The sequence below is a fragment of the Dermacentor andersoni genome, chromosome 1, assembly GCF_023375885.2.
Source record: "Dermacentor andersoni chromosome 1, qqDerAnde1_hic_scaffold, whole genome shotgun sequence".
NCBI classification, from domain to species: Eukaryota; Metazoa; Arthropoda; class Arachnida; order Ixodida; family Ixodidae; genus Dermacentor; species Dermacentor andersoni.
In genome coordinates this window covers 261,197,721-261,212,317 of record NC_092814.1, presented here as the reverse complement: position 1 = coordinate 261,212,317, position 14,597 = coordinate 261,197,721, and the positions used below count along the sequence as shown (strand labels likewise).

Below are 14,597 nucleotides of genomic sequence, written 5' to 3'. Positions count from 1 at the left end.
CTGCTGTGGAGCAGTCTTCTCGGCTAGCTGCTTTCGGAGATCCGATCACTTTTGTGAGATTTTGCGTGACTCGGCACCGGACACAGAGCAACAGTGCTCCACGCATGCAGCAGCATTTCTCTAATGCATGCTGTCGCCCATAGGCACGGACGCGTCCGGTGCCGAGAGCGAAAGTGATCATATCTCGTACACCCGAAGGCAATCGATAGAGATTACGGCTCCTTCGTACAAATCTACATTCAGCGTCAAATCCACATGCAATGCCTGTCAGATGGCATTAAAACCAGTGTTCTTGAAGCAAGGAGTGTGTATTCCCGGACGATCGCCCAATCACGGCCCGATATGTAGCACTCCATGCTGCGACCACCATGTGCCATAAATAATTCCACATCTGTTGGACGTAGATTTCCTTGTTTTTGCTGTGTTTTTCTTGCCGAGGCATACATTACGCACTGCACCAGGTGTGCAAAAGCCATGGTCACATGTCAGTAGCAACGTGCTGTCGCTTCAAACGGACAATCAACAAACAAGATGGCGGCCATGACGTGTTTCCATGGCGATGGCTTTTGGCGCTTGGTTGTTTTTGTAAATCGCAGCACCCACGCAAGTGTAATGTGGTGGTATTTTATGCAATTTTGGTGCAAAGAAATCACATTTGAGCCCATTTTGAAGTTTGCTAGCATTGTGCAAGTAGGTAATGTGCGAGGTTACATTCCACCAAATTTCGTTGATGCGGGATTGTAGTACAGCCACATTTTGTTGTTGAGAGGTACGAAATGCATTGAATCCTATGGGCGTTTGCCGGAGATATGGAAATATTTCGTTGTCGCGAGAATCTTGTAGTCGAGAGATTTCGTTATCGGAGGGTTTCGACTGTATACTCTGGTTGTGAATAAAGGGTTTTTCAGACAAACTACTGCTTGCAATAAATTTTTGCTGTATTCATGACTTTTCCATCATTTCTTACTAATGGAATTTGCCCCTTTGGTCAATTCTTTTTATTGCACAGCTCTTGCGAAAACATTTGACCCTCAAAAGGTTAATGTATTATGACCTTGGATTCCACATTTTAGCAACTTCATTGTATGCTTTAGCAACAGAACACAGCATTGAAAAGCAGATAAGCCACAGATATGTCGGAGCTATGGCTGTAAAATCATTCTGAAATAGTTTCATTTTCTTCAACCATCTCGGCTCCTTCAACCCTTCAACCATCTCGGCCCATACCGGACGATCCTGCCCAGCCTTCTCGAACCATGCCTGATGATCCAGCTCAACAAGCTGCAGTCACGGCACCAACTGTCATCTGTCCTGGCGTGCAGCATCAGTGGGATCCTGCTATTTCTGCGGGTACCGGTGATCAGGACGTCGAGGACTGGCTCGCCTCGTATGACAGAGTCAGCGCGCACAACCACTGGGACCATACGGCAAAGCTCAACAACGTAATTTTCTACTTGATCAATGTTGCACATTTGTGGTATCGTAACCACGAATCCGAAATCCCGACATGGTCGGTGTTCAAGACCAACTTCACAGAAGGCTTTGGTCGTCCTGCTGTCCACAAACTTCAGGCTGAACAACGCCTGCAAGGACGTGCCCAGCAACCGGGTGAGAATTTCAACAGCTACATCGAAGACGTCATTAATCTGTGCAACAGATTTGACGCAACGATGCCAGAAGCTGACAAGATCAGGCATATCCTCAAGGGAATTGAGGATGATGCCTTTCAAATGTTGGTCGCCTGAAACGCGACTACAGTGTCTGTCGTCATTGCACTGTGTCAGAGTTACGACGAACTTTGAAGGCAGCAAGTAGTCACATGACATCCGTCCTCAGAATTCGCTGCTGTCTCAGGTCTGACGCTAGATGTTGACGAGTCGCCTCTAATGCACCAGATAAAGGAATTCGTATGAGAAGAAGTTGCTTAGCAGCTTTCCCTGGTGCCCTTTATGAAAGCACAACCATACTCTCCATTGACACCGGGGTTACAGAGCGTCATCAAGGAGCAAGTTGCCGAGTGCCTGCCAGCTGTTACTCAACGTGCCTACCGTCGCGGCGCCCTTGACGTACGCTGATGTTGCTGCAAGGCCACTCTTCGCTTCACATCCACCTCTCCAAGCTGTTGTGCGACCACCCCAAATTCCCTTCTTACCGCATGCACCACAGCTACCACGTCAGCCAAATTCTTGGCGCACCACGGACAACTGCCCACTTTGTTAACATTGTGGTATTCCGGGACACGTTACCCGCTTTTGTCGACGCTGTATACTGCATATTTATGATAACCCCCGACCCATGAGCACTTATGCCCCTCAACAACTACAATTTCCAGTGCCGCCGGATGAAACCCCTGCCCTCAACTATGCTCGTCGTTCCCCATCCCCACGCCGCCGCTCCATCTCACCGATGAGACACCGGCCAAGCCCTCTACCTCAGGGAAACTAAGTGTCGCGGTTCCCGAGGCGAGAACTGCGTCCCCTTCGATTTGCCAAAGGCCTCGAATTAACCCCTGCAACGTCATTGAGGTATACGTCGAAGGGATTCGAACATTCGCACTGGTCAATAAGGGCGCAGCAATTTCGGTGTTACGCGCAGGACTTTGCCGACGAATAGGAAAAGTAAAAACGTCACTTTCCGGAGTGCATTTAAGTACTGCGAGCGCACAGCCTGTCATACCATTGGGAGCCTGCACTGCACGTGTTATAATCGAGGAGTCGCTTCATATCATTGAATTCGTTGTGCTGCTGTCCTGCTCTCACGATGTTATCCTAGGCTGGGATTTTCTTTTGTCAAACAATGCCATCATTGACTGTGCCTGCGCCGAGGTGGAGTTGTCTTTTCTTGCCGATGCATCCTGTGACGTCTACAAAAATGCTTGTGGCCGTAGTTACTGATATCCCTCCTCAGTCAGCCACCGTCGTCTCCGTATCTGCGCATAAGCACGTGACGCAACTGTGCTATTCATGCCGTGTGACTTCATCCGTCGCCGTTCCCTTCCATTGCCCTTTGCTGTCATCGCCCTCAGTGTTGGCCGTGGTGTCATGAGTGTGTGTGCAATGTGTCTTTTCTGCCAATTACTTTGCATCGTGGAGAGTGCCTCGGTTACGTGCAAACTGTGAATTCTTCAATGTTCCTCGATGCTCCCAACGACGCACATTCGATGTCCCTCGCCGCCCTCGACAGTGCCAATCGACCACCGTTGGAGTGCTTCCATCTGTCAATCTCCGGCGATCTGACAAGTACACAACGCGCGCAACTTATCAGCTTGCTGCGTGAATTTACCGCCTTTTTTGACTGCCATCAACATTATCTCGGCCGCACCACCACAGTATCGCACGGCATCGACACCGGTTCGCACGCCCCACTCCGGCAGCGTCCTCACCGTATCTCAGCTTATGAACGCCATGTCATTGACGAACATGTGAGCGATATGCTTCGGCATGGCGTGATTCAGCTGTCCCATAGCTCGTGGATGTCGCCAATCGCCCTCATAAACAAGAAAGATGGTTCTATTCGCTTTTGCGTAGATTACAGATGCCTTAACAAAATTATGTGCAAAGACATATATCCACTACCGTGCACAGACAATGCTCTTGACTGTTTGCAAGGTGCCGAGTTCTTTTTCTCTTTGGATTTACAGTCTGGATATTGGCAAGTCCCCATGGCAGAGGCTGACCGCTCGAAAACCGCCTTCGTCACACCGAACGTATTATACGAATTTAATGTCATGCCATTCGGCCTATGTAATGTGCCCGCTACTTTCTAGCGTATGATGGATAGCATCTTGCGCAGTCTCAAGTAGCACACGTGTTTGTGCTACTTAGATGATGTCGTCTTCTCACCTGATTTCCCGACTCATCTCCAACCACTAAGAGAGGTATTAGCTGCCTTACTAAGGTTGGCCTGCAGCTTAACATCAAGAAATGCTTCTTTGCTACCCGTAAGCTTACCATCTTACACCACGTCGTATCCAAAGAAGGAGTGCTTCTGGATCCTGCAAAACTCCGTGCAGTTGCGGAGTTCCCCAAACCCACCAATCTGAAGACACTACGCAGTTTCGTTGGCCTCTGCTCCTATTTTCGCCACTTTGTGAAGAACTCGGCTATGATCATTGCCCCTTTAAATCAACTGCTGGCTGGAGACAACGCCCTGTCTGCCTGGTCGAAAGCATGCGATGACGTGTTCACGACCCTTCGCCATCTGCTCACCTCTCCTCCTATTTTGCGACATTTTGACTTCGCTGCCCCAACTGAGGCCCATACAGTGGAGTCAGCCTTGGGGCGGTTCTTGCCCAACGCAAACGTGGTCTTGAGGAATACGTACGTCGTTGCTTATGCTAGCCGCACACTGACAAAGTCGGAGCTAAACTACTCTGTTACAGAAAAGGAGCGTTTAGCCATACTCTGGGCCCTTACGAAATTTCGACCTTACTTATACGGTCGCCAATTTGATGTAGTAACGGACCACCACGCGCTGTGCTGGCTCTCCTCATTGAAAGACCCCTCTGGCCGCCTCGCATGCTGGGTGCTCCGTTTGCAAGAGTACGACATCAGGGTCGTGTACCGCTATGGACACAAGCATACCGATGCCGACGCTCTCTCCTGCTCGCCCATTTCACCTGACGCGCACAGTCTTTGCCCACTCAACTTTGTCCTGTCAGCACTTGCCATCGATGACATGCGCTCTGAGCAGAGCAAAGACCCGTGGATTTCTTCGCTTTTGGACTTTCTTTCTGATCCTGCCATTGTTACAGCATCTAGGACGCTACGGCGGCAGGCGCATCACTTTGTTGTTCGCGACCAACTCCTCTACCATCGCAACTATCTCCCCGAGGGTCGGCAATGGCTCCTCGTAATACCGCGTCATCTTCGGGTTGATTTATGCGCATCGTTTCACACGGATCTCCAATGTGCACAAGGTGGCGTGTTAAATACCTACGCCCACCTTAGGCTCCTGTATTACTGGCCTGGCATGTACAAGTCTGTTCGTAAGCACGTCCGCTGCTGCCTCGACTGCCAGCGCCGAAAGTCGGTCCCTACTCCCACTGCCACACCTTTGCAGCTGCTTCCTTGTCCGTCCCTTCCTTTTGATCGTGTCGGAATCGACCTTTACGGTCCACTTCCTTTTACCGGGGCTGGCAACCGCTGGATTATCGTTGCAGTGGATCATCTCACACACTATGCAGAAACTGCTGCACTCCCATCCGCCACTGCCCAAAACGTCGAATCATTCATACTGCGGCATTTTGTTCTTCGACACGGATTCCCTCGGGAACTTCTTAGTGATCGAGGCTGTGCTTTTCTATCTGAAGTTGTGATGTCGCTTCTAAAGGGGTGTGACGTCATCCACAGGACCACTAGTGCATACCACCTGCAAACGAATGGGTTGACTGAGAGTTTCAACCGTACTCTTGGCGACATGCTCGCCATGTACGTTGTGTCCGACCATTCCAACTAGGACGCTGTGCTTCCGTTCATCACGTTCGCCTATAATACTACTGCCACTCAAGCCACCACTGGTTTTTCTCCATTTTTTCTTACTGTATGGCTGCGAACCTTCCTGCCCCATTGATCCCATTCTACCCTACCAGCCTGATTCATCAGAATGTGTTCCTGTCTCTAAAGCTGCGCAGCATGCTGAAGAATGCAGACAACTCGCCCGCTGTCTTACCACCGCAGATCAGACACACCAAAAGCTTCGTTGTGGTGGCTCTGACCCCCAAGCTTCCCTTCAGATTCATTGGTTTGGCTGTGGGTTCCACTTTTAGCTCCCGGCCTTTCTTCTAAGCTGCTCCCACGATATCATGGACTTTACCGTGTTATTGCACAAACCACCCCCGTGAACTAAGTCGTCGAGCCTGTGTCGCCGTCTTCTGATCAGCGCCGTCGTGGTCGTGAAACTGTTCCTGTAGATCGGCTCAAGCCCTTCTACGATCCCTCTATGCTACCTTATGCTTAGATCGCCAGGATGGCGCCTATTTCTTCGGGGGAAAAATGTAACGAAGAAGCGCCGGTTAGCCCAGCACATCTCCAGTGTATGAAATCTAATGAAGAAGCGCAGGGACGTCAGGCGCATCACCAGCGCTTTACGCACAGGGCTGGTTCGGACTGCTCGCAGGGTTTTGACTACCGCACCGAGTTCTATCCCTCTCTCCTTCCATACCCTGTCAATAAACACCTTGACAAAGCAATTAACTTAAATCATGATAAGGCACACACTGTTATGGCTCTAAGAGAGCATAACAACTACCATGGATGTTATGTTTGCATGGCATTTTGCATTGCGATACACAGTGTACAGAATTTCATGTGCTCATGACCTACGAGGCCCTGCATTTGGCCATTGCCCACACTGGTGCCACCACATTGCACACTGCCTACACGTTAAGCTTTACATGCTGATGTCCGTCATTGTGGTTGCCAAATGCTGCCATGCAGTGCTCAGTCAGCTTGTAAAGAAGTTCAGAAATTTCCAGGCATTAAAATAAATTCTGGGCTTTTACGTGCCAAAACCTCCATATGATTATGAGGCACATTGCAATGGAGGAATCCGGATTAATTGAGCCGACCAAGGGTTCTTTAATGTGCGCCTAATGAATGGTAAATGGATGTTTTTGCATTTCACCCCCATAAAAATGCTACCGCGGTGCCTGGGATTTGATCCCGCACCCTCAGGCTTCCTTTGACAGGCAATGCCGTAGCCACTATGCCACCACCACAACAGGTAAACCTTAAGGCATAAAAAAGAAATTGTCCGGAAAATCTGCAACTTATATGCCAAGAAATACAGTACAAACGTCCCTGCTATGCATTTGGAGATAAATGCTAGAATATTTTGGTAAACATGCCTACCTTGCTTGATCCGCCTTTGCCAATGACACTCAGCATGTGATACTTTTTGCGGTTTACTTCAATGTAGAAATGTTCCTGCAAGAAAAAAACCAAAGCTGCAATCCTAAGACAAGTGAATACTAGTGCAATCGACTTTAATTCGACCTTGACAGGACTGACAAAACTGATTGAATTAACTGGTGGGTCAAATTAAACGAGATGATGAAGAAACGTCAAAACAGGCTGCCAATTCATATGGCGGTATTTTCCTCGATTCTAACACACCCCTGAATCAAATGCTCACTTTTTGTGTGTCCAAAGCAGATGACTAATGTAGAAATGACATTAAAGCTTCTAAACGAAGCAATAACGCAACAGACACTAACTCCTAAAAGAAAATGAAAAGAAAATGATGGAATGTGCATCAAGTCTTAAGTGCATCCAATTTTTTTAGCAAAAATGGACAAGGGTTCTAATATGAGTTGCAAAATGGCGGCCAGTTTCCTAAACTCAGCTTCGCCGCAAAACATCCGTGATATGCGGTAAAGCACCCGAACGATGCCAAAGCAGTTTTGGTATCGCGTCCTATTGGCGCTGCACGGGCAATGTTCGGCCCAATTTTCTTGAAAAGAAAAGGAGCTTGTAAAATTGGGTAAATGCCGTAATCAGACATTGTGAGCTATTGTTCTCGCTTGAAAATCTCCTTAGGGCAGGTTGAAACGGAGTTTTTGGTGGAAGATGATGTGTATTCAACACATTTGCTGACCATTAAGCTCCTCTGAACCAGACGCTGCCCCTAAAGGGGTCTGGCACATGGGTGTTGACTGGTCAAGTTTCAATGATGCAGCGAAGGCCAATTTTAGGATAGAGATAATGAAGGTTGGGCACATAGAACTGGATGGCCGCTGGCCCAGGACTTCGGCTGGGATCAAATTAAACGGAAAATCGAACTGGAGTCAAATTAACGGAAGTCTACTGTAATCTGCAGGTGAATATAATGATCTATGCAGTATAGCTTCCTATCCAGACATTCCAGATTTGGTGCACTGACATTACTTAGCAATATGCCAACAGACACTAACTCCTAAAAAAAAGAGCAATTGAGAAATTTACAATTTTGAATTACCAGGACATTATTATTCTATTGTGGCTTTCTTGATAAAACTACTGCGAATTACTGCAAGCTGTCCCTCCTTCGCTTTCAAAAAAGAAAATGAAGGGAAGTGCATCAAGCACTACCCAAATTCCACAATGTAGGCCCTTCCCATATATGCACATTGTGTCCTTGCCTATCACTTCTCATATTTTCCTATGGTGACATCCAGGACTCTGGACTTTATACTTCAATGATTAAAAATTAAATTATGAGGTTTTACGTGCCAAAACCCCCGTGCTGATAATGAGGCATGCTGTAGTGGGGGACTCCGGAAATTTGGACCACCTGGGGTTCTTTAACGTGCACCTAAATCTAAGTACACGGATGTTTTCACATTTATCCCCAATCTACATTTAGCCCCAATCTAAATGTGGCCACCGTGGCCGGGATTTGATCCCGCGACCCCATGCTTAGCCGCCCAACACCATAGCCACTAAGCAACCAAGGTGGTTACTTCAATGATATATGCATACATCAATGCAGTGGAAGTCAAGGGTTACTTGACTTGCACTAAACTACCCACCCTACATGTGTCTCCCATTCTCATTTGCACCATTACGAAGTTGCACAATCCAAATAAATGCTTTAAGTTAAATTTTACTTGAAATACAAAGACCCAATTCACAGCTTCCAGGTCATTGCAACATGCAATCACATGCAACAGATGTAATCAAACATGTACATCAAACGATACACACCACAGGGGGCTGCACATCAAGCAGCACACTCAGCAGGCTCCTCTTCTTCGAGTGCAAAGGCACTTCTAATGCCTGCTGATCATCAGGCTGATTGTTGTGCAGGACACCATCATTTTCCTCGAGGACTGCATGGCAGCATTTCCCATCTGAGACCGCATCTTTGACAGGCAGCCCTCTACCATAAGTGTTACCAGGCTGATTCTTTGAAGGTGTAAGTCTGCATGGAAGCAAGGCGTCAGCCTTTGCACTATGCAGCGCTTTAGGAGGCAGGCATCCCCTGGGAACAGAAAGAAGTGCAAGCCTGCCATTCAGGTACAATTTATAAAATTTGGAAACTGTATAAGGAAAGGATGAGGCAATTCCACTAGAATCAAGGGTTAAAATGTGCTAAGAACGAGGGCGGAGTGCTTGGTTCATTTGTTCAGGAGACACTAAAAGAGAACAATAGGGTCAAGCAAGGTTAGGCAATCAAACTTGCAATAGCAAGTATACTCTCTTCCCAAAGAAGTTACAAACGAGTAAGGAGAGCACTCTAAAATTACCGAGGCAGCTTTCAGAATTTAACATTGAATGAATGTTTGGTGTTTAATGGCGCAAGGGCCATGTATGGCCAAAGAGCGCCATGCCGTTGGTAATGGGTTCGCAGAGTAGTTGTGAGTTCTATGTAGTTGTTGTGACGTGGCTGTAAAGGGGCCTTAAAAATAGTCGCTCTAAATTGCGTAAAATATGTATAATAAGATTATGGCCGTGACATGTGACGTGTACTATGAACATTAGGATGCATTTGAAAAGAATGATACAATGTATAAAATATATCTGATTCTAAAATTTGCTAGAGCACTACTCCCTCCTTAGAGCCCTTGAAAAACAAGGGCCTGGAGGCATGTGCTATGCAAAACAGTTATTGCAGCGGCATCCTCTGGAACGAGGATGCTCTACGAATTTAATGGACTTGTAACATGTAAGATGACATCATTTAACATTACCATAAAAATCAGAGACCTCCAGTTTATGAAGTATACATGTGATGTACTAAACACTTCTCTGTGAAATGCCTTCTAGATATTCTGATGAAATTGTGAGAAAAGAAAAAGCGAAAGCTGAACCCCTATCCCATAATTCACGATTAGAATAGGGAACATAGGAATATCATAAGGATTAGAGGGAGTGTCCACTGACTTTTTAAGGAATTCCCACTTGTGTGGTGTAATTGACACCATATCATTGAAACTGTCCACATTCACAATGGTTATTTCAGAAAACATGTGAAACACTTTTTAGATTTTTAGATGTGCAAGCTTACTCGATTATGAATTATACGTGTATGGATGCCAGCATCAGAATACTAACATTAATGTGGCACACAATAGATACTTTTGGCAGTAGCAAATGGGCCTGAGTGACAAAAGGCATAGAAAGTTTTCACTAATGTCCGAAGTGCATGCAACTTTATATGAAGGTTCAAAGTGAAGGTGGAGTTGCATGCATTGCCAGGGCTGCCGCCAGGAAAGGGTACATTGGGCATGTGCCCCAAGAAACTGCTGCAGAAGAGCGAGGCCCTTGTGACCTTCAAGTTGCAACAGCAGTAGCAGCACCCATATACAGTCTATGCTCGTTACAATGGACCTGCGCACAACAGACTTTCGGACATAACGCACCATATTTCAGCCTTAGTTTGTTCTACCTATTTTATTAATGCAATGAAGTTCGCTTTTAACGGACTATCGGCTACAGTGGGCGCAATTAGCGGCTATTTAGTTCGAAATTAGGTGTACAAAATTTACTTCTGCTATGTCGACACAGGCTGACAACTGGCTTGCGAGGATCAGTCGACGGTCGCGGCTCAATATTGAGTTATAGCTCAGCGAGCCAGGGGGCCAGCAGGCCCAGAAGACCAGCGTAGACACCACTGTGCATGATGTACCGTGCATGTGCACTGGCATCTACGCTGGCCCGCTGAGCCCGCTGGTCCGCTGAGCTATAACTCTCTAATATCGTGTGCGCGAGGAATGAAGGAAGGCGGGGCAGAAACGTGCTGTCTTCTATGGGACGCAAGGCACAGGGGAGGGGGAGGAGAGAGAGGGGTTTTACTCCGGCGGCTGCCGTATCTTGAAAGCGATCTGCGATGTAGACAAAGTGTGCGCCTACGCTGGCTTCATCTTCACAAAGTGCGCCCAGTGCCGGTAGCTTCGTACGAGCTGTGCTTTCAATGTTTAGTTCTCGCTGAAGCAAGAAATAGCACGAAGGTCAATTTGCTGACTGCTGCTGCCGTGTTTCTCTTGCTTAATTTGCTATTGCAATCAATGCTTCGACTTCCGGGTGAAACTACAACTTTTTTTGTTTGTTTTTTACTTTGGATGTTCGTCACTCACTTTTTGCAATAAAGTTGTTAGACATCGCGACGGAAGTTTCAGAAGTGAGGTGTTCCGGATATTATGGACTTCGAATAAAACTGACTTTTTTTGTTGGATTATCACAGGGCCTGTTGTAGTAAGGGTCGACTGTACCTATATTTATCTGAATAAGCGTGCTTATTATGACATGTGCACCTCTCTATTTTGTTTGCTATCGGGGAACCAACACAACACTACTAGTCCATCGTGATTGTAGTTTGTGAGTCTGATGCAAGCATATAGGTACTCAAATGAATTAAGTTTCAACCTGTTGGATAAATAGTTTCTGTGATGCCTACCTCATCATAGGCGTTGCCCGAAATCTACAAGCAACTGCTGGCACCCCCACTGCCCTTACAAGTTGCACAGGCAAACAATGTTCCTGCGGCACAAACAATTATTATATAGTGCTGCGTTACCATCACTGTTTTTATTGGGTGCCAATTTTGGTGTTGCATCACGCATCTGTGAGACTCCCTGCTTAGCTGCACTTTGAAGCTTATCCAAATTAACTGGTGTGCAGCCAGATACCTGTGAATTTAATGAAAATTTGATAGGCACATGACAATGCCCATGTTTGCTGGAACCAGATAGAAAGCATAAATTATTCTATTTATATTACCTAGATTTTATTACATGCTGGTGCCTGCAGCAAAATGACTCAACAAAACAACAGCTTCGGATTTACCTCTTCAAAGAGTGCTGCTGTTGCAGCTGCCGTGGTTGTCCCGAGTGTGCACCATTTATGCTCAAGCCAGAGATGGGCACCTTAGCAGGAGTCCTATTGTGAACCGAGCTCTGTGGAAGAGTACTGGGAGGGCACTCTTTGTATTGGGTGCACGTGGAAGGATAGCGCTTGGGACCATGACTCTTCTGCTGCGCAGAAGCCACAGGCTGCGAGCCTAAGAAAAAAATCAATGTTAATGTGACTAAAATAAATTCCCATCACAAACACTTGCGCTTTGACAACAAAGGTGCATCATCAATGACAATCACAATAAATGTCAATGTGACTATAAAAATAAATTCCCGCCACAAACACTATCACCCTTGTGCAGTGATACAAAAGGTGCATCATCAATGACATTCACAATTTCTTTTTTGGAGCAGATTTCCCCAAAGAAAGCTTTACTTCAGGAGCTCTATGTAAATATGGGTGCACAAGGCATTTGAGGATATGGCTTTTAACTGCCTTAAGATTGACATTTTTATTCTATTGTCTAGGTACTTAACACTTTCCTGCCCTCGCCTATACCTATCAATTTGCATTTTGCCACTCTCCGAGAACTCTGACAGATAGTATAATTTGATAGTTATAAAAGAACTATTTATTCAGTTTCGCTTTTTGTTTCCTTTCTCCACCACACGGGGATTTTTAAAGCACCTTTGGAATAGGGGTGTGGTCGGTGTGATGAACTGTTGTAGTTCCCAAGATGGCATGAACATCATCCACCGCTTATCCAAGGAAACATTCTATTTCTACAGGTTCAGATGCATCTGCGTGCAAGCTTTTGGACGATGACAGCAGTACTGACATGGAGAACTTCGGTTCATCAGATTTCAGCACGCAGTTTCACTTTCTTTTCTGAACCATTTCGATGCTGCTACCTACTAATCTAAAAATATCTAGAGCGTTCTACAGATCACAGTTCTTATCTGCAAGGTGTCACCAGCCTTTGGGTAGGTTCACTTGCTGCCAAGGTTGCACTAGTAATTAGGGCTAATGTTATAGTTATCTTATCCATATGTATTTCAAGAAATTGTGTACACAGCTTATATTTGCTGGAATGTTGCATAGATACCTTGTACTGAAAATGCATATTCCGAAATTTTCTAGTGTGTGTGAATCAACATTCGACATTTTCACATAACTTTCTTTTCTGTATAAAATGTTACATTTCTTCATATTCTTTTTTCACAAACATGTTTGGGACTAGTACAGTTGAGAAAAGAATTTCTTCCTCTACAATTTTGTACTGCACACTTTCGATCAAGCATGCTCTGTGAAAGGAAAAAAGTATTTAGTAGACTACGAAAAACTGCTGTGCTTCCCACGGGCAGGAAAATATTGACCTCGTCTTTACCAACCCTTCTGTCAACTATCGAACACATTTATTCCAAGGTATCAGCTTTCAGACCGACAAAGGAGATGAAGCCTAAAGACCAAACTACAGTACACTTGCCGGCGTGTGAAAGCTCATGCCCGTGCGCCTTGCGTTTGCTGTACCTCACGAGGAATGGCTATTTGAAACTACAAGACGTGCACTTACTTGGCTCACTACTTTCGCATTAGTAGATATCGTTTCACATTTCTGTGAGGAAGCCAGAGCACTGACATTTGTGTGGAGAAAATACCTGTGCTCGTTCTTCGCTTCAGCGTGCACAATATGTCCCTCGCCAACTGGGCATGTGTGAGCTTTCGAGCACCGGCAAGTGTACATGTAGTTTGGCCTTTAGCCCTTTAGTGCCCACTGTTGCCCAGGAGCAACAGCCTAAAAACTTTTTTTTCTTGAAGGCGCCCTGCTGAACGATACCACTGGCGCCATCTGTGGAATGTACCAAGACTAGCGAGCATCTTGAGCTTGAAGCAAATACGTAGAGATGGCATCACCACTCCTTTGTTTTCTTTTTTCTTGACTGTTCTGAGAGGTGCCAGCGCAAGGACCGCACACGTGAGTAAATTTGTTCAGCTACGGCGGTATAGGACACTACTATGACAACTCTTGCACTTAGAATAGCTCATAAGGCCTTGTACGACATTTATGAGGAGGTTAAACGGTGTGGTCACAATTTATACAACAAACTTTTACATGCCAAAAGTGGTGTTGCCCAGGAGCAACAATGGGCATATGCGGAGGCATGATCATATGTAGGGAGATATTGTATGTGGCAGTTTTTGCTGTGCTGAAGGTAAAGCAAAGCAACAGCAGAGCGTTCATTCTATCGAATAGAATAAGCGTTCCTCATAAGGTCATATTATGTGTCTTTCATATACAGATGGTGATGTCAAAAGAAAAAAAGTGGCTTACTGAAGAAGAAATTCAGGAGATTATCTTTCTTCTGGGCGGTAAATTGTCCAACGCTGACTTCGACAGCGACCTGGATGACCCCGACTATGATCCGAGAGATGCTCGAAAATTGATTGATACCTGCCCGCTAGAAATAGTGACCAATCTTTGCGCCAAAGAGCCATGCATAAAGGATGACGAAGGAATGTCATGCGATAAAGTTGAAGCTTTGCCGGGTACTTCTCGTGCCCACTCAGTGGCTCCGCACAAGAAAAAGAAAGAAAACGTTTGCAGAACATGGAGGAAAGAAGACCGTTCAGTTGATGACACTGACTGAAATGGGGAGCTGCCCTCACCGCCCGACGAGGTGCTAAGCCGTTATGAATACTTTTGTTCGTTTTTTGATCAAGATATCGTAGACACACTGCGCTATCAACCAAATCTGTATTCTACCCAGAAGAAAGGCACCTGTGCGAACATCAGCGAGGACGAAATGAGGCAGTATCTTTCCA

General features: G+C 46.1%; 1 protein-coding gene across 1 annotated transcript in view; it reads right to left on the bottom strand.

Moving 5' to 3' along the window:
- Positions 1-14,597, bottom strand: part of Mps1 (dual specificity protein kinase monopolar spindle 1) — a 134,876-nt gene that overhangs the window by 56,533 nt on the left and 63,746 nt on the right. The window contains exons 9-11 of the mRNA XM_055063720.2: positions 11,766-11,979; positions 8,685-8,961; positions 6,852-6,926 (exon numbers count right to left, since the gene is read on the bottom strand). Of these exons, the coding sequence (XP_054919695.1) occupies positions 6,852-6,926; positions 8,685-8,961; positions 11,766-11,979 (566 nt within the window). The remainder of the gene's footprint in view (positions 1-6,851; positions 6,927-8,684; positions 8,962-11,765; positions 11,980-14,597) is intronic.